Here is a 24,576-nt window from a genome sequence, read left to right on the forward strand (position 1 = left end):
AATTAAAATATAAACTTCTTATTTATTATATAATTATATAATATATAATTAAAAATCTTATATAATTAAAATATCGAGTTACTTGTACATTTAGTAGGAAACAGTTTGGAGCTTATTAGAATTGATTGGAACTTATTAAGCTTAGAAATAATTAAAATATTTTAACCAAATTCTTCACGTGAGAAAGCGAGTCTACTCCATCTCAGAAACAAAAGGAGAAATATCACACGGGATAGGAGAGGCGTTCGTTATCTCGATTTCATAGCGAGGTGTTAAAACATTCCACGGGGATGGCGTAACATCGTTGCGCCTCTCTCTTGAAATATAGTTGTCGTTCCCTCGAATCTTAGGGTTCGTTGGTAATGCGCGTATTTCGAACAAACGCGCTGTCTTAAGAAATTGTCGGTATACCTGAGACCTCGGTCGGAGATCCCGCAATCCCGCTGATTATTTTTCTCCTGGCCGCAGATAAATTTCATCCCTGGACATTCTCCGATTCTAATCTGATATCCTCCCCTCCTTAACTTTCGATGAACCGGCGGAATGTCATTCGTGTGGTGGTTCGTAGTTAGAAAAATGAGTGGAAATTATTTATTCACGTACCTGAAGTAGGATCACGCCATAACATCATCGTCAAGAATTATGAATTTTGAATTAATGATTAATTATTCAACCTTAAATTTCGTTCACATTTAATCCAAAGTTCATTGTTTTAAATATTTACTAACTCTGGTTGGACATAAATTCTAAAGGAAAGGGACGAATCCGTTATTGAAATTAATTTTAATTAATCAGAGTGGCACAATATTAGAATCCTCATCATGTTTAACGTGTTTAAAAAACGTTTTCGTTTGATAAACACGTTTTAACTCTTTTATATATTACACTATATATATTCCACTTAACATCATGTAAATTTCGTTCCATTCACTATTTTCCTTTACGAGAGGAGGCACGCCTCGAGACGTATTCATTTGTCGGAACACGTTAATTCGCGGAACGGGCGAGTAGTACCTAGAGGCAGGAGTTAAGAGCCACCAAGTGAGAGGCTCGCTATTCATATAACTAAGAAACGGGGTCAGGAAATTCTTTGATTTCGCGGATCTCCGCGTGATCGTGCCTTTTATTATACTTCTTCGTTGATTAAGACCGACTCCGTGTATCCTTTATTCGAAGTTACATAAATTACCGGCAAGTATTTATGGTAACTGTCTCTTTGCACGCCACCCTTTGAACTCTCGAGGGAGTCCCAGCGATGCTATTAAAGCCGTGAAATTAAGTCGCGTCTCCTCCCCTCCCTTTTCATATTTTCACGTTCGAGCCCAACCAACGTTCTAAATGCGTTCTAAACCGGCGTGCTCCAGCCTTGAGCCAATGAATTATACTCTGCGATTCGACAGAAATATAGTAATATCGTAGCAGATATATCTATGGATTTGTTCAATTTATCGAATACACGGCGAAGGAAACAAGCAAACGTGAATGCGAATATCTCTATTATTCGTTTAAAAAGGAATTGAATATAATCGAATATAATAACATTTCTTCACTTAATATACATTCAACGAACAAATAAATATATATTCCAATAATCAATACAGAGGAATCTTACGATAATTATAATATTTTATGCAACGAGAGATAATGATTCAATCTTAGAGTAACATTGAATCATTGCACAAGCTTCCTGCCCAGAAATATATCAAATGATAACTTAGAATACGCGATAAGTTTTCCATTCTCTCCTTTTCCAATTACAAGTCTCTCTCTCCCATTAATTCTCAACTCAAAACTCCAAGGATCGCTCGTTCCAAAGATCTTCTCTCCTCGACCATGCATCATCCCGGTCTAATTCGTAGAAGGCAATCAGCCAACGACAATTCCTTATGAGCGATCCCTTTACGAGCACAAGAACGATCCCCGCCACAGCGATGCGTGCAAGAAACGGCGTCCTTGCCCGCCACCCGCCATTCCACCCAACGATTGACACACGGCCCGTCAACCGGTGGATTGGCACCGCTTATAATCCGCACTTTAACGCCTTTTTGCCCGCAGCCTCGATCCTGTTCGCGTTCCCGGACCAGGCGACGGTGAAAAAGGTGATCAAGGCGCTACCGCGGGTCGGCGTTGGCATCAAATACGGGATTCCGCAGACTAGGTAAGGAGAAGGAAACGGCCGGCAACGCAGCCGGGAGTTCGCGCGCGTTCTCTTATTTCTTTCCACCCTGGGATCCGTGGGATTCCGCTCGCGGATCTTCTTTACGATCTTCTTCTTTCTTTGCACTTGGATCGATGAAATCGATGGATAATCGGTGGATAAGAATATTGAGAAATCTTTGATCCGGCTGAGTCGATTGGATCGACGTCCCGTGATGTTTAATGGTTTCTTCTCGGCTACCGGAGATGAGATCTCGTTCGAAAGTAACAACGTGTCCGTTGATTTATGGAAAGTATAAAGAATTCCTTTACGCGCAAGAAACTGCTTCGAAGCCCCTTATAAATATACTCAACTTATCTCTTCCATCTTAGTATTACCATGAATATTTCCGTGTTTTTTTCAATTTTCCAAGCAATAGAATTTCGTATCCAGATGAATGTTAACATTTGGTTAAGTAAAGATATTCGGTTGATTGGAATGGCTAATTGGTTTCAATCCAATATTATGCGCGGACGTTGTAAATTTTGTTATAAATAAATCTTATAAATATATTCAACTTATCTTTTCTATCTTAGTATTACGATGAATATTTTCATTTTTTTCAATTTTCTAAGCGATAGAATTTCCAGAGTATCCAGATGAATGTTAAATTTGGTTAAGTAAAGATATCCAAATGATATCCAGATGAATGTTAAATTTGGTTAAGTAAAGATATCCAAAGATATTCGGTTGATGGGTAACTGGTAACATTTCAATCCAATATTATGCGTTGTAAATTTTGTTATAAATAAATCTTATAAATATATTCAACTTATCTCTTCTATCTTAGTATTACCATGAATATTTCCGTTTTTTTTCAATTTTCCAAGAGATAGAATTTCCAGAGTATCCAGATGAATGTTAAATTTGATTAAGTAAAGATATTCGGTTGATTGGAATGGCTAATTGGTTTCAATCCAATATTATGCGTAGACGTTGTAAATTTTGTTATAAATAAATCTTATAAATATACTCAACTTATCTCTTCCATCTTAGTATTAACATGAATATTTCCGTGTTTTTTTTTCAATTTTCCAAGCGATAGAATTTCGTATCCAGATGAATGTTAACATTTGGTTAAGTAAAGATATTCGGTTGATTGGAATAATGGCTAATTGGTTTCAATCCAATATTATGCGCGGACGTTGTAAATTTTGTTATAAATAAATCTTATAAATATATTCAATTTATCTCTTCCATCTTAGTATTACCATGAATATTTTCGTTTTTTTCAATTTTCCAAGCGATAGAATTTCGTATCCAGAATGTTAAATTTGGTTAAGTAAAGATATTCGGTTGATTGGAATGATGGCTAATTGGTTTCAATCCAATATTATGCGCAGACGTTGTAAATTTTGTTATAAATAAATCTTATAAATATACTCAATTTATCTCTTCCATCTTAGTATTACTATTACCATGAATATTTCCGTTTTTTTTCAATTTTCCAAGCGATAGAATTTCGTATCCAGATGAATGTTAACATTTGGTTAAGTAAAGATATTCGGTTGATCGGAATGATGGGTAACTGGTAACGTTTCAATCCAATATTATGCGAGGACGTTGTAAATTTTGTTATAACCGACAACCTGGAACGGTTGATTAAAATCGACAGAACAGAGAGTCGGCTCGATTCGTCGAAACGGTCACGGATTCTGGGATTCTCGTCGACCGTCTCTCACGGGACCGAAGGATGGTATAGGATCCCGATACCCTCGCAAGTTTCGAGAGGAGGACAGGCGGCGAGAACAGAGGTTCGCGTATCCGCGCTTCGATCCATCCATTAAAATGTTCCTATACACGGGGCAGAGAGAAATAGGATGGAGGGGAAAGAGAGCCGACGAGAAGGATACGACGGCCATAAATATATACGGAGGCCGAGTCGGACGTCTGATCCGAGGGAGATTCCTGACCAACAAAAATAATCCGCCGGTATATAAGAGACGTGCATCCGCGTCGTGACTCTGTACCACGCTCGCGTTCCCGAGAAATAAATGCGTTTCCATTCGAAAAATCGCGTGACGAACAAAAAGGAGAGAGAGAGAGAGAGAGAGAAAATGTGGAATTTTTATTTAGATAATCAGAATTCGAAAAATTGAAAAATTAGAACTGAGAAATGCGTTTCTATTCGAAAAATATAGAATGGGAAGAGAATAAAGCAGTAAATTTGCATTTACGAATAATTTTTTTTAATTTGAGAATTGAATTAATGAATCGAGAAATTGTAAAAGCGGATAGGTTTCTGAAAAAAATAGGTTTGAAATTTTTTCGATCGAGGATTTGTAAATTTTCAAAGTTTCTTTTCGAACGATTGTTTCTCTTTTATCGAGCATCGAAAAGAAAAAAACGCGCGATTCATTATTCTACGTTTTGATGAAAAATTCTCATAGTTCCGCGAGATTTGTTGACGATGCACGCAACGCCAGAATTTATATATCCGGCTACGGTCAGATGGTTTCCTCCTTTAATGTCATCCACTGTATATCGTCCATTAAAGTCTCTCGTATAAATCCTAAATCAGCGATGCCCGTGTTCGTAAAACGCGCTCGCTGAATTTTATGGCGCGAACGTAAAGCAACAGGCCTCCTGTAATAACAGCTTTCACTGAATTCGTATTTGATTGTCCTCACAATTGGTTCACGAGACTTGATTGATGACAATTATCTTTCCAGTCCAGCTTACTTATTTTTTCGAGATTGATATCATTTTTGTATTACGATACGAATTTATAAAGAAATTGTGGATTGAAACTAAAAATGATGTAAAACATTGAAAAAGGGAAGAAAATAAAATATAATAATCCAAGATTATTTACAAATAATTCTAGAGAAACGTAAAAATTCATTCTTGTTAATATATATTTTTAATGATTACGATTATAATCAATTTATAAATATTAATTAAATTAATCGAGAAATTCTTGCTATATATATATAATAAACTAAGAGTAAAAATTCTTATCTTCTGTGTTCTCAATCAATATCACGATATATTTAATATATCAAGAAAATTTTTAAAAAATATTTATTGCAGACTTTTATAATAATCTTTAAATCGAATATTGAGAATGACTGAATTGTGTCAATCATATATTTGCAATTTCGATGAATCGATAAAACGGACAGATATTAATTTATTCGTCGTATCAGCGTTAAAATCGTAAATAAGTTGTTATATATCGATCTTGACATCATTTGCACGATCACGATCAATAATAACAGGACAATAAAACGTGTCATTGATGATTTCCATTTGATTCAAAATTATTATCAGTAGATAATTAATCGTTAAAACTTTAATTAACACACGTCTTTTTTAATAAAGCGAATCAACATAAACGTTATTCTTGCAGGAGAGCATCGATGATGTCGCCCAGACAATTAATGAGGAGCTCCAATATGACGCAGAAGTGGCAGAGAAGAGAAATATCAAATTTCGAGTATCTCATGTTCTTGAATACCATTGCTGGTAAGTAAAAATTTTTTCGCTTATCGATCTTGATAATTTTTAAATCAAGAAATTAGATTTAAGACATAAATATTATATCTCTTATCATGAAAGCAAAGCATATTATCACTTTTACACCGAATTTTATAATACTCAATATTCTACATTTAAAGAATATTCATTTCCATTTTTTTAATTTTTTATTATAAAAGCATCTATACAACTCCTTTACATAAAAAAATTTCCATTCAATATCTTATTTCACACGTATCGCCAAAAATATATAATATAATAACAAAAAGAAACAATTTATAATTATTTAATCATTCGATAACTTGAAAATATTTCACAAAACCATATCTTCCATATTTTCTCTTCAACGCAACAATAACGATGTTCAAAAGGGGGTTGCACGACGGGTAAAAAAATCATATCGGCTTACGATTTGCGGGAAGAAAATGCGATGTCTGCGGATGGTCGATCGTCGCCCGATCCTGTCGCCGAGCGAGCTAGAACGAGACAGACGAATGGTCGAAGACGGGGCAGAGAAAGAGGGGAACATCTATGGCCGCACACGGCCGGATGGAATCTGTCGCGGCGTATTAGGGATGTTCTCAATCAGCTCGGTGTTCCGTTAGCCACCCCATACGTAGTAATCCCCGTCTCGTGGGCCCCGGTAATCCTCTCCCGAGGGACCGTCGTCGTTCTTCGCTCTTCCCCACGCGGAATGAGAGTCCGTACCTTTGTTTCTTCCTAGGTTTAATATCGACCGCCCCTTTTGTGCGCTCGAATCGCGGCCTAAATCACGAAACTCGAGACGTTGCACCCTTCTTTTCTTTCCTTTTTCTCTTTTTTTTTTTTTCCACTGGATCACATTGATCAGCCGTTTCGATGGATTTTAAAAAAAACGTTGCAGAGGGCGTGGTGTGGTGTTTAGTTTGGGAAGGGTGGAGTAGCCTGAGGATATTGTCGCGTTTAGGGGTGGAAAAATATCCGTAATTGGAGGAGTTGGATTTCCGTGCAATTAATTATATTTAAAAAAGGAAGAGAGAATAGAGTTTGAAGAGTTTCGAAACATTACGAAAGAAAATAATACTATAATTTCCAAATCTATTCACGAATTTCTATTTACAAATTAAAAATAAACTTCAAATTCCAGGATACCGATTTTATATATGCACGAAAAATCCTCCAAATCAATCTCGCCTAAAAAGAAGACGATCCCTGATATATAAACTGATATATCGGTAATCTTGGCCACGAATTATTATACGCAATTATACAGAACTCGACGATTGTAAAATTGTCCCCTTAATGACAAAGATCATCACCACAGACGCGTAATTATTGGATCGATGAGAGACGCCGCTATTTGCCGCAGGCGTGTTGTATGTCCGGATGTATTTACGAGCGTTATATATTAATTGCGTGAATAAATAGATCGTTGGACGATGGGGTGCAACGATCTTTGGAGGACGAGGAGGCGCAGGACGCAATTGGGCAAGGCCCGGCGGGGTACACGTTGCGAAAACGAACCGGTCCTCAGGCTCCCGCATCGCGATCCGCTTGTTTATTTGCTCTCGGTCGCATCGGTTTATTAAAAATTAATGACAGTAGGGCCGATGTAAATATGATAGGCTGCGTGTCCTGATGCGAGTCGGTTCGCGTGGGTGTACGCAACGCCGCCACCGGGTCCATCGGCCAGTTCTTTCCGATGGGGAGAGTTTCTTTAATTAATTGTTCGCTTCAGAATTTTTTTCTTTTTCTTTTTTTTTTTTTTTAATTCGTTTGTGAGAGGAGAGTTTAATAAGGGCGTTGGATAATGCGAGGTTAGGCTGAGGTGTTGCGGGGATTTTGAGATAGGAGGGGCTCTGGAAGAAAAAGTATGAAGAATTTTTTTTTTTTCTGAGATTTACGAGTGACATAGGAAAAGTTTGAATTACTTTGATTGATATTTTAATACGCGTGTATGAGCAGGATTTTTGATGATACGATTCTCAAAGAATTTTTAGTTTTCGATAGATTTATGAGTGATATGTTTAAATTACTTTGACTGATTTTTGTACGCAAACAAATAAAAAGAAAGTTTTTTTCTTTTATCGAATTTTATATTCCTAATTCATGCTGTATTTCTATTCATACCTTAGAAAATAAATAAGTATATGTAAAGTATATATTTTCTTTTCCTTGCATCGGTCTGAAAATATATATTCCTTGAGTCTCGATCGAACAATAGGTAGTTACGATTGTATCGTTTAAATTTCGCATTGGAAGTAACGTTGGACGTTCACGTTGGTGGAATGCACGTTCGAAGGTTTCAGGTTTCTCGAGGATTGTACCTACTTTCCGTTTATGTATCCGCGGTATTTATACTTGTTTTAATCGCCGATTTGTTGCGGGACGAGAAAACGTTCCTTCGAATAACCACAATGTACTGATTCTTATAGCAATTATACTTTCTTACAAAGATTCTCGTGTTTTGGCAAAGTAAACGAATAAAAATATTTGCATAATTACAAGAAATTAAATTATAAGATTTGTATCGTTCCTTATCTCCATTTAAAGACAAACACTTTGATTGTATTTAAAAAAAGTATAATTTTTACTTTAATTTATCTCAGTATTATTATTATTCTATGACAAAATTTAAAAAAAATTAATAAACAATTTCGATCATGAAGGAATCGATTATATCTCAATAGAAAATCATATCCTCCTCCAAATCAGATGCAACGAGTCTTAGGACTGGAAAGCATTTCGCAGGATTTCCTGCCAATTTTTCTCCCGGAGATCCGCGTCCCTTTAAATCACGCGTCGAGTGGCGAGTTAAAAACGAGGCTCTCTCGTCGTCGCGGCCACCACCACTTATTATAACGTTGTCCCGTTGGCGGAGGGTTAGGTAAAAAAGCAAGGGGTAAGGGATGGCGGGGAGGACGAGGGGGCGCGTGTCGCGGGCATTCCGGTGTCGGGAAGAGTTCTGAGAGCGCTCACTCACCGCGACGCTACCATTAATAATCACTTTGATGCATAACGGCCTTACTATTATTTACGTCCAACCGACGGTCGTGCAGCGTCACGATTTACGACGCATTGTAGCCGAGGCTTGTGCGCGCCGACTTCGCCGACGAGTCTCTCTCTCTCCTTTCTTCCTTTCTTCCTTCCTTCCTTCCTTCCTTCCTCCCCCCCCTCCACTTTTCGCTCGCTCGTCCTTTTGCTCACGCTCGCGAGTGCGCTCGACGGAGCTCTTAGGAATTCTCTTTTCGAATTCTAATTATTCTTGTATATACGCTGGGGTGACGTTTGAGTCCTTTTGAGAGATTGAGATTATTCGTTGGGTGTGCTTGAGTTGAAAAAAGGAAAAAAAAATCCTTGATTGTTGGAAGAAAGGGAAAACAATATATAATATTGAACTGCAAATTTAGATTCAAAGTTTTTCTTTTTCTATATCTCAAGTTATAAGATTCAGTTCTTTAGTAAATAATAACTAACTCGAAATTTAATCAAAATCATATTAGAATTGAATTTAAGTAATTATTCTTAATGCTTCGTAACAAATTATTCAACTAATCGAATTAATTTTAGTTTTAACCCTTCACAATTTCGCCTAAATCTCCGATCTAATATACACGTGTACTACATTTCTCTCTGTACTTTCGAAAACACGCGTATTAACGCGGGGGAAAAAAAAGAGAAGATGATCGAAACAAAAAAGAATTCTGATCGATGAGGAAGATAATCTTCACGCCGACAGGCAAAGAGCAAGTAAATCAAGTAGTAAGAACGAAGTAGCGCGAATTAAACGTTTGTAAACGATCCGACACGAAGAGGGGGAGGGTGGGGGGGGGGGTAGAGTTGGGCTGACAAACTTGCTGACGGGTTTTAATTAGCGACAGGGGAGGAGATTAGACGAAGTCAAGCTTGCAGCCGCGCTGCCGTCACTAATGCATCTTGGAACGGGATTCTAAGTGGAGGGGGTGGAAGAGCGAGGCCTCTCCAGAAGTGACAATTTCAGGAACGATTAGCCGTCACGGCCTGAGTTATGCGCTTACTAAACGGAGCACCTCGTATCCCAATGAACGGAACCGTCCTCCCATGCATTTCGTAAAAATAGAATTAGAGGGAGTATACACGCATCCATTCTATCCTCCTCTTTTTATCGTTCGTTATGGCGCGAGGGTGGCGCGAGGGAAGAAGAGTGACCGGGGCAAAAAAAATTAGGCCGGTGATTATGCGCGTTAAAAGGAAGGGCCCAACGACTCCTTCTTTATTTTTGGCATCGTTTAAACGAGGAATTTTAGTTTTTGCTACGGGCTGGATGGATCTCTGTTACATCGTAAATGATGTTTAAATCATTTCAAGGAGGGTTTATTATTATTATCGTTTCATGAACTTTTGCTTTATTTTATTTGGATTCATATTATATATTAGCTTATAGTTAAGGCTTATTCTAAAAGGTGGTTTGGTGTTACAACTCGATCTTTTTTATTTATCAATTTTCATTGAGATTCTTTTGTACGCTTAGAATATGTTAAGCTAAGAAACTAAAGAGAGAACAGAAGTAATTAATTAATTGGAGTAAGGGAATAAATTTAAGTATGAATTTTACGTTTCAGGACGAACTTATAACGATTTGAACCAGTATCCGGTATTCCCTTGGGTGTTGACTAATTACGAGACGAAGGAGCTCGATCTCAGTCTGCCTAGCAACTATCGTGATTTATCAAAGGTAGAAAATACACGTGTGTTATGTATGATGCGTGCAACCGTGGATTAAATTTTTTCGTACTTTTGTTTTTTTCTTTTCAGCCAATTGGCGCGTTGAATCCAAGCAGAAGAGCTTACTTCGAGGAACGCTTTCAAAGTTGGGAGCACGACAGTATACCGCCGTTCCATTACGGCACGCATTACTCTACAGCCGCTTTTGTTCTGAACTGGATGATACGCGTGGTAAGTTGTTATTAATATCTATTTATAGTTCAACCATTATCATCATTTCTTACCACTACTGTCATTTCTTACACTAACGTCTATTTCGAACGACACTTATCTCTACACGTGTAAAACTCTCTTAACAAATCTCGTAAAGTTTACAGCTTTAATTCGATATTTTGTAAACAGAGTCTCGAGTCTACCCGATTGAACAAACATTCAACACAAGACATTTGAACGAGACATCATCGATTCTCGAACTCGTATTCTATTTCAGAAAACTTGTCCAGTCAAGAATCGTAAATTTCCAACCACGCACCATCCAGTAGTATCCTACACACTAATTTGGAGGCGTTGGAACGCCCTCTAGCCCGCCTTCCAGTTAAATATACGTATATATCTTCCCTTTCAAAAATTCATTCAAAAATATATCTACCTTACTAATTTATCGTCTTAATTTTTCTCACCAATTACAACCAAAAAAGTAAAATAACTTCTTTGTTATTATAATTTCGAGTAGTAACCGTACAAAATAAATAAATAAATAAATAACAAATAAAAATATCCATATTTACCATCGTAATTTCGTTTATCGCTATCTCTAGTACATATATATAATCCGCTTCATGTCCCCCATGATAGTTATTGCGCGCGTTAGCTCGCGACATACTCGCAGCTCGCGATCAAATCTCGCTGTAAATGACGAAGGTCCACGCAGGCAACCATGATTTCCAACCATTTACATACAAATCGTCAATAAGCGATTTTACTGTTGTTTCACTGTACGGCGAGGCACCCCGCTGTTCCATCCGCAAGGATACACCACATCGTAAACAATTTATTGCTTTATAACTGCATCGCTTCTTGTCGGGGGTTTGGGGGCCTCGATTTCCACGAGAGCGTCACGAGATACAGCTGGCCGGGACCGCTCATTTCTTCGATCATTGTAAACGTTGGAGGCAAAACTTGTCGAAAATCTCGCTCGTCGACAACAGCTGTAAATCACGACCGTATCTTCGACGCCTACGCGTGAAACTCGCGCGGCTATCGCAGGGGGGTCCTCTGTTAACATTCATCAGGCTGTCAGTGGGATGGACGACTGACGGATAGGACTTTGAGCGCAATATAGCCTCTCATTGACGGTAGTCTATCCGCGCGATAGTTTCTTTGTTTTGTGCGTGGGAAGATATTTAGAATTCTTTTTTTTTTTTTCTTTATTTATCTCGAAAAAAATTTTGATCCTTGAATCGAATAAAATTTTTGCTCGTTTTCTACTCGATTAAAATTTAAAAGTCCAACTTTGGAATTTTAAGCGTGAAAAATTATAGGATATCCAATATAGGATATATCATCGTTGATAAAAATATATTATTACGACATAATATTTATTTTAATGTTTCAGGAGCCGATGACAACGATGTTCCTCGCTCTTCAAGGCGGGAAATTCGATCATCCGAATCGATTGTTCTCCTCGATCGCTCTCTCTTGGAAGAATTGCCAACGCGATACCTCGGATGTCAAGGTTTGTTTCTTTTCTTACTTGTGAATTTTTTCAATAACGGTTTTGAATTTTATTTCGATAAAAATTTGGATTTACAGGAGTTGATCCCAGAGTTCTTCTTCCTACCGGAGATGCTGGTGAACAGCAATCGATATCGCCTGGGCAGACAAGAAGATGGCAGCGTAGTCGGCGACGTCGAGTTACCCCCGTGGGCGTCGTCCCCGGAAGAATTTATACGAATCAATCGAATGGTACTGGAAACTTATACACACATTTTGATCAAATCGTATTTTTTCTACAATTCTAATTTATATACAGGCTCTCGAGTCGGAGTTCGTGTCCTGTCAATTACACCAATGGATCGATTTAATATTTGGCTACAAACAAAAAGGTAAAGATAGATCAAAATTTTTACGTGCACAATAACAAATAATAAATTTTTTCACACAAACTTTCCTAGACTACTTAGATTTATTAATTTTAACAAATCATTAAAAAAATGAATCTTACAACAGAGATTTATCTTCAAACATTCCCCAAATATCGTAACATTTTTTACTTTCTTTTTACATCCTATCCTATAGATTCTCCTATCTTCAAATTTTTCATAAATGCATAAACATTCTCACTCTAATATTTCAATTGCTCTAAAATCCAACGTTGCTATAAATACAAGTATAATAAAACTTCAAACCAAGAGCTGGAATTATATATATATATATATCTATTCGAACGAAGAAAAAAAAAAGAAGAAGAAGAAAAAAAGGTGGATAAGACGTGGAACATAATTCAAATCTCTACAAAGCCACACAAAATCCCAGTGACATTAATCTTTTGCCGGCGTAAAGCTGTGCGGCCGAATCGACACGACATCCGCACAATGGAGCGAACGGTAGGCAAGGGCCCGGGTGTTGGGACATGCGTGGTCGAGTCAAATTAGATTTCCACCGATGGTAATTGCCGGTGGCGCCTCTATATCCGGCGCTTCCCCGAACACGGCGAGGAGGCGGTGAGCGGGTGCCGGCGCTCGCCGCGCGTATGGAAGAAATTAGTTTTTAGTTAGCTTCCTCCCGGCCCTGTCCCGACCAATTAGGCACGTGTGCACGCCGCGACAATGCGCGCCACCCCTAATACGCAACACGTTCACGGTTGGTCGCACGAGAGTAACGGGCAACCGGAAATACCGGCCACGAGCAATCGGCAGCTCCTCTCAGAGATCGAGAATCGTGCGAGAATCTTGCATTTTCGCGTTTAAAATTAAATTTAACGACCGTCGAATCGATTTCCAATTTGATTTGATTCGATTTTGTTTCGCAATTTGAGGAATAAGTTGGATTAAATCGATCTTGATCGATTTAGTCTCGATTTAGAATATTTCTTGTACACAAATTATTGATCAAATCTCGAGTTGTTTTAAGTTTTGTCCAGAAATTATATAAATTAATTTAAATTATTTTTTTTTCTTTTAAGGAATGTTTGGTTCTTTATATTTTTTATGCTTGTATACAAATTATTGATCAAACTTCGAGTTGTTTTAAGTTTTGTCCAGAAATTATATAAATTAATTTAAATTATTTTTTTTTCTTTTAAGGAAGGTTTGGTTCTTTATATTTTTTATGCTTGTACACAAATTATTAATCAAACCTCGAGTTGTTTTTAAGTTTTGTCAAGAAATTATATAAATTAATTTAAATTACTTTTTTTTCTTTTTAAGGAACGGAATGTTTGGTTCTTTATATTCTTTATACTTGTACACAAATTATTGATCAAACTTCGAGTTGTTTTAAGTTTTGTCAAGAAATTATATAAATTAATTTAAATTATTTTTTTTTCTTTTAAGGAACGTTTGGTTCTTTATATTCTTTATACTTGTACACAAATTATTGATCAAATCTCGAGTTGTTTTTTGTAAGTTTTGTCCAGAAATTATATAAATTAATTTAAGTTATTTTTTTTCTTTTTAAGGAAATAACGGGATGTTTGATTTTTTATATTTTTTATACTTGTACACAAATTATTAATCAAACCTGGAGTTTAAGTTTTGCTAAAAAAGTTTTGTTGAGAAACGATATAAGAGATGATATAAATTAATATATTAAGAATTTTGTTGTTATTAATAAAAAAATTTTCAGGTCCAGAAGCGGTTCGTGCAACGAATGTATTCTATTACTTAACTTACGAGGGTAGCGTGGATTTGGATACGATAACTGATCCAGTTATGAGGGAAGCCATAGAGAATCAGATACGGAACTTCGGTCAAACACCCTCGCAACTTTTAATGGAACCACATCCCCCGCGAAGTTCGGCGATGCATTTGGTAAATAATAACGTTCATGTCACGTTACATCATGCTTTTCGATAGTCGAATCATGTTTTTCTAGTGTCTCGTAGAGCTGTGTAATACGAAGAGTGTGCAATGTATCCGTAGGTAATCCGTTTAGAGAAAAAAAAGGGAAGGGAGATGTACATGGGTTGGATTAACAAATTAATAATAAGGATGCGAATATATGAAAATATTCTGTTAGTTCTAGAACGATAGATACTAATCCATAGAAAGTATAATCGGGTTAGATTTTTATTAATTTTATACATCACATCATACTAATCTTCATAGTGTATAATTCATTGTCTCCGTAATTTTTATTCTTTTGTTAAATAACTCCTTGCATCGAAGCACATATTTTTCATTCGAAATATGTTTCACGATCATCTATTAATTTTAATTAGTTTAAACAAATTTAGACACGCTTTGTTTTATCATTATGTGTTCGTCGATTAAATTCATGGCTTTTACTAAAAAAACGAATCATCGATCCAAAAATTTAAGAATGTAAGAGAAAAGGAACAATCTTTTGTCTCGATGTCTCTAATATATTATTGTTTAATATTTAGAATTATTAATTATGTATATATTAATTTATTAATCTTTCAATGAATTTTCACATTGAGGAGCTTTTCGTGTTTACGAACAGTGATTTGCTTTAAGAAAAAAAAAAAGCAAATGCTGTAGTTTAACAGAATAAATTAAATTCCATCCTTGTTTACACTTCTAACCAAGACATCCTCAAACCATCGAACGAGTTACCATAATATTTACCTACAGGGAAATACAATGCACGCTTTTCTTTCTGTTCAATCTATTCCGAACGAGAAGATTACCCCAAAGTTTGACAAGACGTTGCCACCCGTTTTGCAGTCGCCGATGATGTTTTCGAGTATCCCAGACGACATCTGCATGACCATCAAGTTCCCATCCAACTCGCCGATTTGTCATATATCGGCAAACACTTATCCTCAACTACCCTTACCATCCGTCGTTACAGTCACAACTGGACAGCAATTCGCTGTCAACAGATGGAACACGAATTACGCGGGTACTTAATATATTATCTTAATTTTATTCTCCTTCTAAAATAAATAAATCTGATCTATTAACACGAGGATATATATCTTAGCATCTGTACAATCGCCGAGTTACGCGGATACTCCTCAAGCTCAAGCTGCTAATCAACCCTTGTCCATGGATCCAGTTCTGTGTAAGTAAAACGAAGAATAGTGAGAGGAGTTGTTTCTTTTTGTTTGAGAAATTGTTTGAGATAATCGTTTTAGCTCAAGCAGCGAACAGTTCGAATCCCACCCTTCGTCGCCACTTGGGCGACAATTTCAGTCAAAAGCTCAAGATACGAAGTAATTGCTTCGTCACCACTGTGGACAGCAGATTCTTGGTTGCTTGTGGTTTCTGGGACAACAGCTTCCGCGTATTCTCTACCGAAACTGGTAATCAGATTTATATTAATTGGCAATTAAATAATTGCGGATTTCAGTTGAAATTGATGACGACCTAATCAAAGCAATAATCGGATCGTCACAGTACAACTCGTGAGATTGCAGAGAAGCTTCATGTATCACATACATGCATTGAAAACCACTTAAACTGGCTATGTTCAAAAACTCGATACATGGGTTCCTCACGAACTGAAACTGTTAACGCAACGCATTAACAGCTACGATTTGTTAAAGAAACGTAATGAAAATGATCCATTTTTAAAACGATTGATAACTGGCGATGAAAAATGGGTTGTTTACAACAATATCAAGTGGAAAAGATCATGCCACGTGAAAAACCACGGAGCAGGCCACGTGAACCAGCTCGAACAACATCAAAAGCTGGTATTCATCGAAAGAAGGTTTTGTTATCATTTTGGTGAGATTACAAAGGAATTGTCTATTTTGAACTCTTACCACCCAATCGAACGATCAATTTGTCTGTTGTCTACATTGAACAACTAACAAAATTAAACAATGCAGTTGAAGAAAAGCGGCCCGAATTGACAAATCGAAAAGGTGTTGTATTCCATCATGACAATGCAAGACCACACACATCTTTGGTCACTCGGCAAAAATTATTGGAGCTTGGTTGGGATGTTTTGCCACATCCACCATATAGTCCTGACCTTGCACCATCCGATTACTTTTTGTTTCGATCTTTACAAAACTCCTTGAATGGTAAAAATTTCAATAATGATGCTGATATCAAATCGTACCTGATTCAGTTTTTTGCTAGTAAAAACTAGAAGTTTTATGAACGTGGGATTATGATGCTGCCTGAAAGATGGCAAAAGGTCATTGATCAAAATGGGCAACACATTACAGAATAAAGTTATTTAGTTCCATGAAAAAATTGTCTTTGATTTTCTAAAAAAAATCCGCAATTATTTAGTTGCAATAGATTCATCTGGGGTGAAAGATGAAAATTATGAAGAGATTTAACAGGAAGCCATATCGTTTCTCTCTTTTTTAGCAAAAATTGTACAAATAGTGTTCGGCCATTACGGAGTTGTGACATGTTTATCACGCAGCGAGTGCAACATCACGTCTGATTGTTACATAGCATCGGGAAGTGCCGATTGCACCGTTCTGTTGTGGCACTGGAACGCGAGAACGCAGACGATCGTCGGCGAGGGTGAGGCACCAGCGCCGAGAGCCACCCTCACAGGACACGAGCAACCTGTGACTGCAGTTGTTATTTCCGCTGAGCTTGGCTTGGTCGTTTCCGGATCTTATTGTAATCACGATTCCTCGATTCGATGAAGAGAAATGGATTATGGATTATTAATTTCATCCTTTCTTTCCAGACGGACCAGTTCTCGTACACACGACTTTTGGAGATCTTCTGAGATCGTTGGAAGCACCAAATGGATTTTCGTCGCCAGAGAATATCGCCATGTCGCGGGAAGGTGTTATCGTTGTGAATTACGAACGTGGACACATAGCTGCATTCACTATAAATGGGAAACGGCTTCGCCACGAGTCTCATAACGATAATCTTCAAGTAAATTCCTATAGTATCATATGAAGATAAATATATATATTTTTTAAATTCGAACAAATGTTAATTTTACGTTTTCATTGTTTCAAGTGTCTACTTTTAAGCAGAGACGGCGAGTACTTAATGACAGGTGGCGATAAACGAATCGTCGAAGTTTGGAGAACGTTCAATCTTGCTCTCCTCTATGCATTCCCAGCTTGCGAAAGCAGTGTCCGTTCTCTGGCACTTTCGCATGATCAAAAGTAAGAGTGATTAAATATCTGCTTCGTCTTTCGTTCATTCATTCAATCAAAAAAAGGATCATAAATCAAATATTTCAAAAGTTGTTCCTTGTGTCTTTCTTTCTGTTCAAGAATTGATAAAAAACAAATCTATTATCAACTCGTTGATCACAATTTGTTCAACACTAACGTTTAACATCTCGTCACAGATTTTTGTTGGCTGGCTTGGCAAACGGATCGATCGTGATCTTCCATATCGATTTCAACAGATGGCACCACGAATTCCAGCAACGCTACTGAGACTGCTTCGCGTACGTCTAGCAAAGTCGAACGAGGCACGGACGCGGTTCATCTGTCGTTCGTCTTCCTTGCCCAACATCCACAGATTATTCTCGGTCACGGTGGACGGGTCGTAACGGTAACATCCATTTAAAAGTCAGGTCTCGCAGCATCCGATCGCGTGTACAATACCATTCGAACAGATCAACGATTCGATCGTGACGTGTGACGAAGGAAAAATTGCGCCGTGCAATAAAAAAAAACAGCAGAGGATTGGACGAAGCGTTTAAGTTTCTCGAATGAGAAGCGATGATGATGAACTCGGCCGGCTCTCTCCGGGCTGTTTACAGATAGGAGCAACGAGCAACGACGCTTTCGTAATCGTTTAATAACAATCGAGTAGTGGGCGCAGAACAGAACAATAGTCGCCGTGCAACAGGTATACTCACTCAGATATAATTAAATATTCAGCGTTTTAGCAATAAACGGAACGGGGAAAAAAAAGAAAAATAATAATAAATAATTAATAATTCGCTTTCTTCGAGACTCTATGGGAGAGAATATTCGAGTGCTTCCGACGTGATGGCGCGCGAAGTTTCGGGGGAACTGGCCAAGCTCGTTCACTGATTCTCGTTTCCGATGCTCGAGCTTTCTAAGCCATGCGAAAAAACCGAGAGAGAGAAAGAAGAAAGAATTCTAAAAAAAAAAAATTCGCAAGAACTAATAACTAAAAATGAATCATTCCAATCATTCTCCATCTCTCTCTCTCTATCTCTCTCTCGAACCGCTAGTCAATTACAAACACAATTCGAATCGCTCTATCTGTATCGCTTGAGAGAATACTCGAAGGCCGGATTCTCTCGACTCGCCCCGTTCGAGGAACGAGCGAATTCCTCTGATCAGAAGAATATCCTCGAAAGCGATCAAATCGCGAATAATCTCTCTGCGTGGTATGCCGTGGCCATGGTTTAAATTTCCTCCACTCAGGAAATTCACGCGTATGGTTTGGTATGGGGCCCGGTGACTCGTGTATAGCGCTACCAACGTCCCGTAAATGTAAATATCTCTACAACGTATAAATATAGAGGAACAAAAAAAAATATATATTATATATATATAATACATTATATATATATATATATATAATATCAATACATGCACGCATAATTCCGTGCTAGGATGTCGAGTGAATGAGTCATAGATGAGAGAGAGAGAGAGAGAGAAAGAGAGAGAGAAAGAGAGAGAGGAAGAGAGGGAGAGAGAGAGGGGGAGAGAAAGAGAGAATTTCCGCGCTAATAATTGCTGCTCGTGATAAATGAGACACTTTTTGGCTAAGCACACTTTAATAAATTTCGGTTTTACTGAGATGTAAGAACGTAAACGACACACACGTACACACAGTTATATCCACAAGTTTATATACACAAATTTTTCTCCACGAATTTAATATTTAATATTCACGTACACTTGGACAAGGAGTGTTACACGTTTGCACAAAGGAAAAAAAAAAAAAAAGCATTATTGTCGCAAAGGGGGGGATCGACGCTTTTTTTTTTTTCGCCGCGTGTACACTGAACCGTATCCCGAAGGAAACGTCACACTATTATATATATTATCGATCACCGATGAATCACACACGTACACTCGATCATACACGTCCCGCAACACTTCCTATTCCCCGATAATCACGTCCTTCTAAAGAGATCCTAATTTTTGATCAAAGCCGTCCAGCTTAACTTTTTGCGAGGATATTTCTTGGTATTTTCGCACGCGATGTGTAATTAATCAGCAGAGGGAACGAAAGAATTATTAAATAGGCTTTAAAAAAAAGAAAAAAAAAAAAAAGAAAAAAAAACGAGCGAGTCTGAATCACGTGGATTTACCCAGAATTCGTTGGGATCGTATTTGTCGTTTGTGAGCGTGTATCGCCCGTGTATGATGTGATTCGAATGAAGGAGGAACAGTTTTTCGAGGGAAAAGATCATGAGGATTGATAAACGAGAAATGAAGAAGGAATCGTGTCGATGCAGGTCAAAGATCAAAGTCAAATCGAAACAAATCGTCGAGACAAAAGAAGAAAAAAAGGAAAGAAAGAAATATAGATTTGTTCGAGAAATAACGATCCATGAGACTCTTGTCTACTCGTCGCTGTATCACGAATGCTAGTCACTCTTTCTTTCTTTTTTTTTTTTTTTGAAACAACACTATATTAACTGGGATTAAAGAGGAACGCGTGTGTGCACAGCTTTCATATTGTTATTAGATCAACGCCAACATCGTATGCCAGCGTCGTATCGTTTCAAGTGAAGCGAATCGACGATGAGTCGTCTTTTTCTCTTGTTAGATCTCGATGCGTTTCCCTTCGATAAAAGATTCGTTTGGCGATTTCTCGATTAGATTGGTCTTCGTGAACAACCATCAAGATTGAATGGCAAGGGGGACGAGAAAGAAATAGGTGAGAAAGAAGTATAAATGGGGGCGAGCTGTGTAAATGAGAATAAAATTAGGAGCGAAAGTTTTTGCGGTTACGTCGGTAATCCAGCCACGTGACGTGTCTCGCGAGTTCGATACTTAATTTTTTAATCAATTTCTGCCATTTTGGAACGTACTTAATAATCAACAATAATCAAAAAAAAAGGGAATGGAATAGAGAAGTTTTCTGCGTATAATGAAACGCGATAAAAAAAAGAAACCACTCGTCTCAGGATGCTTCTAGTCAAGAATCGTGGCGAATAGAACGTGGCTGATTATCGACGAAATCCCGAATTCCTTAGATGTCATTGATTAACACTGATTAAAACTGAAAAAAAAGAAAAAAAGGAAAAAGAAACAAAAAAAAGAAAAAAAGAAATCATGTTACATGATACTATCGTCTACGTGGTAGGTGTAAAGTGTAAGTGCATGATGCCGTCGTTCTAGCGATCAATCATTCTTGAGCTTGCGAAACAATGAAAACAAACAAACAAACAAACAAACAAACAAACAGACAAACAAAGGAGGGGAGAAAAAAGAAGAAGATGCGTAAACGAGATGTGTAACGTTGTATAATAAGGGATTTATTATAAACGTTTTTTAGTGTCGGCTCTTGTATCGTGCACGCCGTGGCTCGCCGCCATCGGTCTCGTTAATCGTACAATTTATACACGCATAGGACAATGTTACGTGTGCAACAACAATGTTAAAAAACAATGATATTATATCGCTACTATTCGTTATGAGCGTGCTTATTGCATGGTTGTTCGTGTCGTTTCGTTCGTATGTCAAATGGGGAAGGAAAATCTGAGGAGATGGAGGATAAGAGGAAAGGAAAAGGGATGAAAAGTGTGAAAGATCGAGAGAGAAAGAGAGAAGCGAGAAGAATCAATGTGCATGCGTTTGCTACATGTGTATGCATGAGTGCGTGTATGAGGAAGAGGATTGTGCCTGGTGCTTTGGATAATGTTAATTTCTCGCGCACGCGTGGAGATAGCTTGTCACGCGTGCAACCTGTTCACACATTGTACTTAATGTACAGTCCGAGTATTATCGACACCTTATTTTCATTACGATTACGGAAAAGGAAAAGGGATAGGTGAGAAGATTAATAAAAAAAAAAAGAGAAAAAAAAAAGAAAAAAAAGGGAGGAAACAAAAAATGAGAAGCGCGGCATATGTCACGTGTGACATTTCGACTGCATTCTGCTTTTATACGATGTTCTTTCTTCAAATTTGAGTCTTTTTAAAAGAAGAAGCGAAAGAAACGAATATTTTGGATCTTTCGATTAAAATTAACGTAAAATTAACGTCTTTATAAGAACATAAACATCAAAGCAGAAGAATAATCTCGGTTGAAATGTAACACGATGAACGAAAGAGGAAAGACAAAATGGAGAGAAAAAAGGGGGCGAGAAAAAGAAAAAAAAAAAAGAAAAAAAAAAGAGAACAAAAAGATTTTAAAAAGAGGAGATTTTTTATATTTGTTTATATAGGTTCGTGAGAATGCTGCACTTTTCGAGCAAGTTGTTAGTAAATTCCCTCCATATTACTATATATATATAATACATATAAAAAAAAATATATATATATATATATATATATAAAGGAAGTTAACAAACAAAACAAAAAAAAAAAAATCAATTTTCTGTCCGTACTCGGTACACATAAGAGTAACGCTACTATTTTAAATAACGCTAAGTACAACGCTACAACAAAGGTTTGCCTATATAATTATTATTACAACTACATTTTATTCTCATTATTAATTCATATGATTATATATTATTATTAATTATATCATTACTATGATTACGAGGTATATACATATAATTGATAATAGTGCTCTCGACATCGCACGCGTAAGTGAGTGCATTTTGGCACGTGTACTTATTAATGAATAATGTAATCAACTAATAATATCGCTCAACAATGTGAAACGACACGTTAGTAAGAGGAAGAAGAAGAGAGAGAGAGAGAAAAAAGAAGTAAGAAGAAGAAGAATAAATAAATAAATAAACAAATAAAGAAACGGAGATTTGTACAATTGAAAAACGAATTAGGATTCGATGATTTTCGTGTCGATGATTTTCGTGTCTAGCCAAAAAAATAAGAAAAAAAAAAAAAAAAAAAAAGAAAAAGAAAAAGCACGATGTTCTTCATCCGTGAATCGTAAGAAAGCGCGAGCCGTATGCACTGTGTTAGAAAAAAGAAAAAAAAAGAAAAACAAGCACATACAAAAAACAGATTTAAAAAAAAAAAGAAAGAAAGAGGGGGAAAAAAAAAACGAAAGAAAAACGAAATAGATAGGCAAAAACGTAAAAAAAAAGGGGATTCGTGTAGATGTGGAACTGCCCTTGCGTACAGATTTCAAATCAAACGTTTTACGTTTTTTTTAAGCGTAATCATGGGCGGATGAAAGAGAGGAAAGCGCATAAATGTCGCGGTATAACACTTACTCGGACGCTTAGTCGTTAGAATCGTAACCTGTTCAGTATTTAACTGCGCCGCGAGCCGAAGAAGAAAATCGCTACGATGACGTACGATCGATTCGAGATCGATGATTTTCCGTGGATGGATAAGATCGAGTGACGAGAATCGATCGATTGTAAATTCGAAATCTTATCGTCGAATATCAATAATTCACGTTTCAACAAAAAGAAAATTTCCTCATCGTCGCGAGCTTCTTCTTACACGCGAGATACTTTTCCAATCAATCGATAAAAGTCAATATATGCGAGATTGTAGAGAGCGAAAGAGAGGGAGAGAGAGAGAGAGAGATAGAAAGAAAGAAAGAGAGAGAGAGAAAGAGAGAGAGAGAAGAAATAATAATAAAACAGAGATAAAAGAAAAAAAACGACGATGAACACGAAGAAACACATACACACACAGAGAATAATAAAAAACTAACTGTAGAGAAAATCATGTAGAGCTGCGATTGTTTAAAATCGAAATCATCGAGTTTCATCTGCGTCAAAATAGCGTTTTATAATCGTGAATCCGTTTCTTATGGTAAGCGATACGATTTAAATAATTGTACAGCATTTGTAATGCTACACGAGCCATCCGCTCTGGATTAAGCTTAAGCCCATCCGGTTTCACACGTACAAACACACTTACACACACATACACACATAGACAGAGACACACGTAAAAAAAAAAGAAACAACAAAACACAGATCAATTTAATCGCTGCAGTTACATTTCTTCAAAGACTGAACATCGTTCCGCGGCATATTGTTTTCTATGTATACATAATGTATATTTCACCACCACGTTACGCCATGTCATTGTTGATCGTAATTTCAAGCTACTATTTAGAAACCGCGTATTCGAATCAATGGAACAATGGAGAATTTTCGATTTTACTGCGCAACTGAAATGGGATGAAAAAATTATTAGAGGGGAGGAGAAAAAGCGGATTAGAAAAAAGAGAAACGTAATTGGGACACTTGGAAGGAAGAAATATGTAATGTATGGCCTAACTTTTTCACAATTAACGACGCGATTTAGATGATACGTAGAACGCCTGAGAATGGAGCGAAGAAAAAAAAAGAAAAAAGAAAAAAAAAAGAAAAACGAAAAAGAAAAAGAAAAAGGGAAAGAAACAAACATGGATCGATGTTCGATCGACGAACAAATGACTGCAAAGTTAATTAACGTTTTAAATGAAACCTCGATGCTTGTCTAAATATGATTTCCGATCGAAAGCCAAAATTGTAACTGCGACACCGCACGTCGATCAGTCTCGAGTCGGAGACACGGACGACGCAGGTTAAATTCCCGGCACTTTTAACAAAGTACTATTAAGTAGAGGTACTTAAGTCGTTGCTACATACCAATATAAGCTCTATTGCTTATTTTATACTTAGTATTATCGTAACGTTTCGATTAGAGGTAACATAATGGGAAAGTTGTATCTTAGCATAAGGTAGACTAATCTGTAAAGATAAGTAGTCAAATAAATGAAAAGTACATTTGATGTTGCAGTTCCGTTTTTCATTTAACTCGTTATTATTTTTAATTAATCAGTATAACGCGATAATCAACATTTAATTTCTAAATGATCTCGATCTTTTCTACTTCGATTTTTAAATCCCAAATAATGATTTTTAAATAAATTTTAAACGATTTTCAACTCTTAAATCTTCTTTACATGTTATTTCAAAGTATAGTGTACAGCATTAAAGTAACAAATTTTA

The 24,576-nt window shown here is 36.9% G+C and overlaps 1 protein-coding gene across 18 annotated transcripts in view; it reads left to right on the plus strand.

Moving 5' to 3' along the window:
- LOC724172 (neurobeachin) overlaps positions 1–24,356 on the plus strand; it is a 436,186-nt gene extending 411,830 nt beyond the window's left edge. For 12 of the 18 annotated variants that reach the window (XM_026441525.1, XM_026441523.1, XM_026441527.1 and 9 more), the window contains 15 exons: positions 2,056–2,158; positions 5,550–5,665; positions 10,258–10,370; positions 10,451–10,591; positions 11,976–12,095; positions 12,173–12,325; positions 12,393–12,465; positions 14,207–14,391; positions 15,229–15,448; positions 15,530–15,610; positions 15,684–15,851; positions 16,876–17,139; positions 17,210–17,406; positions 17,494–17,645; positions 17,834–24,356. In XM_026441525.1, coding sequence (XP_026297310.1) covers positions 2,056–2,158; positions 5,550–5,665; positions 10,258–10,370; positions 10,451–10,591; positions 11,976–12,095; positions 12,173–12,325; positions 12,393–12,465; positions 14,207–14,391; positions 15,229–15,448; positions 15,530–15,610; positions 15,684–15,851; positions 16,876–17,139; positions 17,210–17,406; positions 17,494–17,645; positions 17,834–17,924 — 2,177 coding nt within the window. In that variant the 3' untranslated portion in view covers positions 17,925–24,356. The remainder of the gene's footprint in view (positions 1–2,055; positions 2,159–5,549; positions 5,666–10,257; positions 10,371–10,450; positions 10,592–11,975; positions 12,096–12,172; positions 12,326–12,392; positions 12,466–14,206; positions 14,392–15,228; positions 15,449–15,529; positions 15,611–15,683; positions 15,852–16,875; positions 17,140–17,209; positions 17,407–17,493; positions 17,646–17,833) is intronic. The other 6 variants (XM_026441532.1, XM_026441536.1, XM_026441534.1 and 3 more) reach the window with 3 other exon arrangements.
- The last annotated feature ends 220 nt before the right edge of the window (positions 24,357–24,576 follow it).

This window comes from Apis mellifera, linkage group LG6, assembly GCF_003254395.2.
Source record: "Apis mellifera strain DH4 linkage group LG6, Amel_HAv3.1, whole genome shotgun sequence".
NCBI classification, from domain to species: Eukaryota; Metazoa; Arthropoda; class Insecta; order Hymenoptera; family Apidae; genus Apis; species Apis mellifera.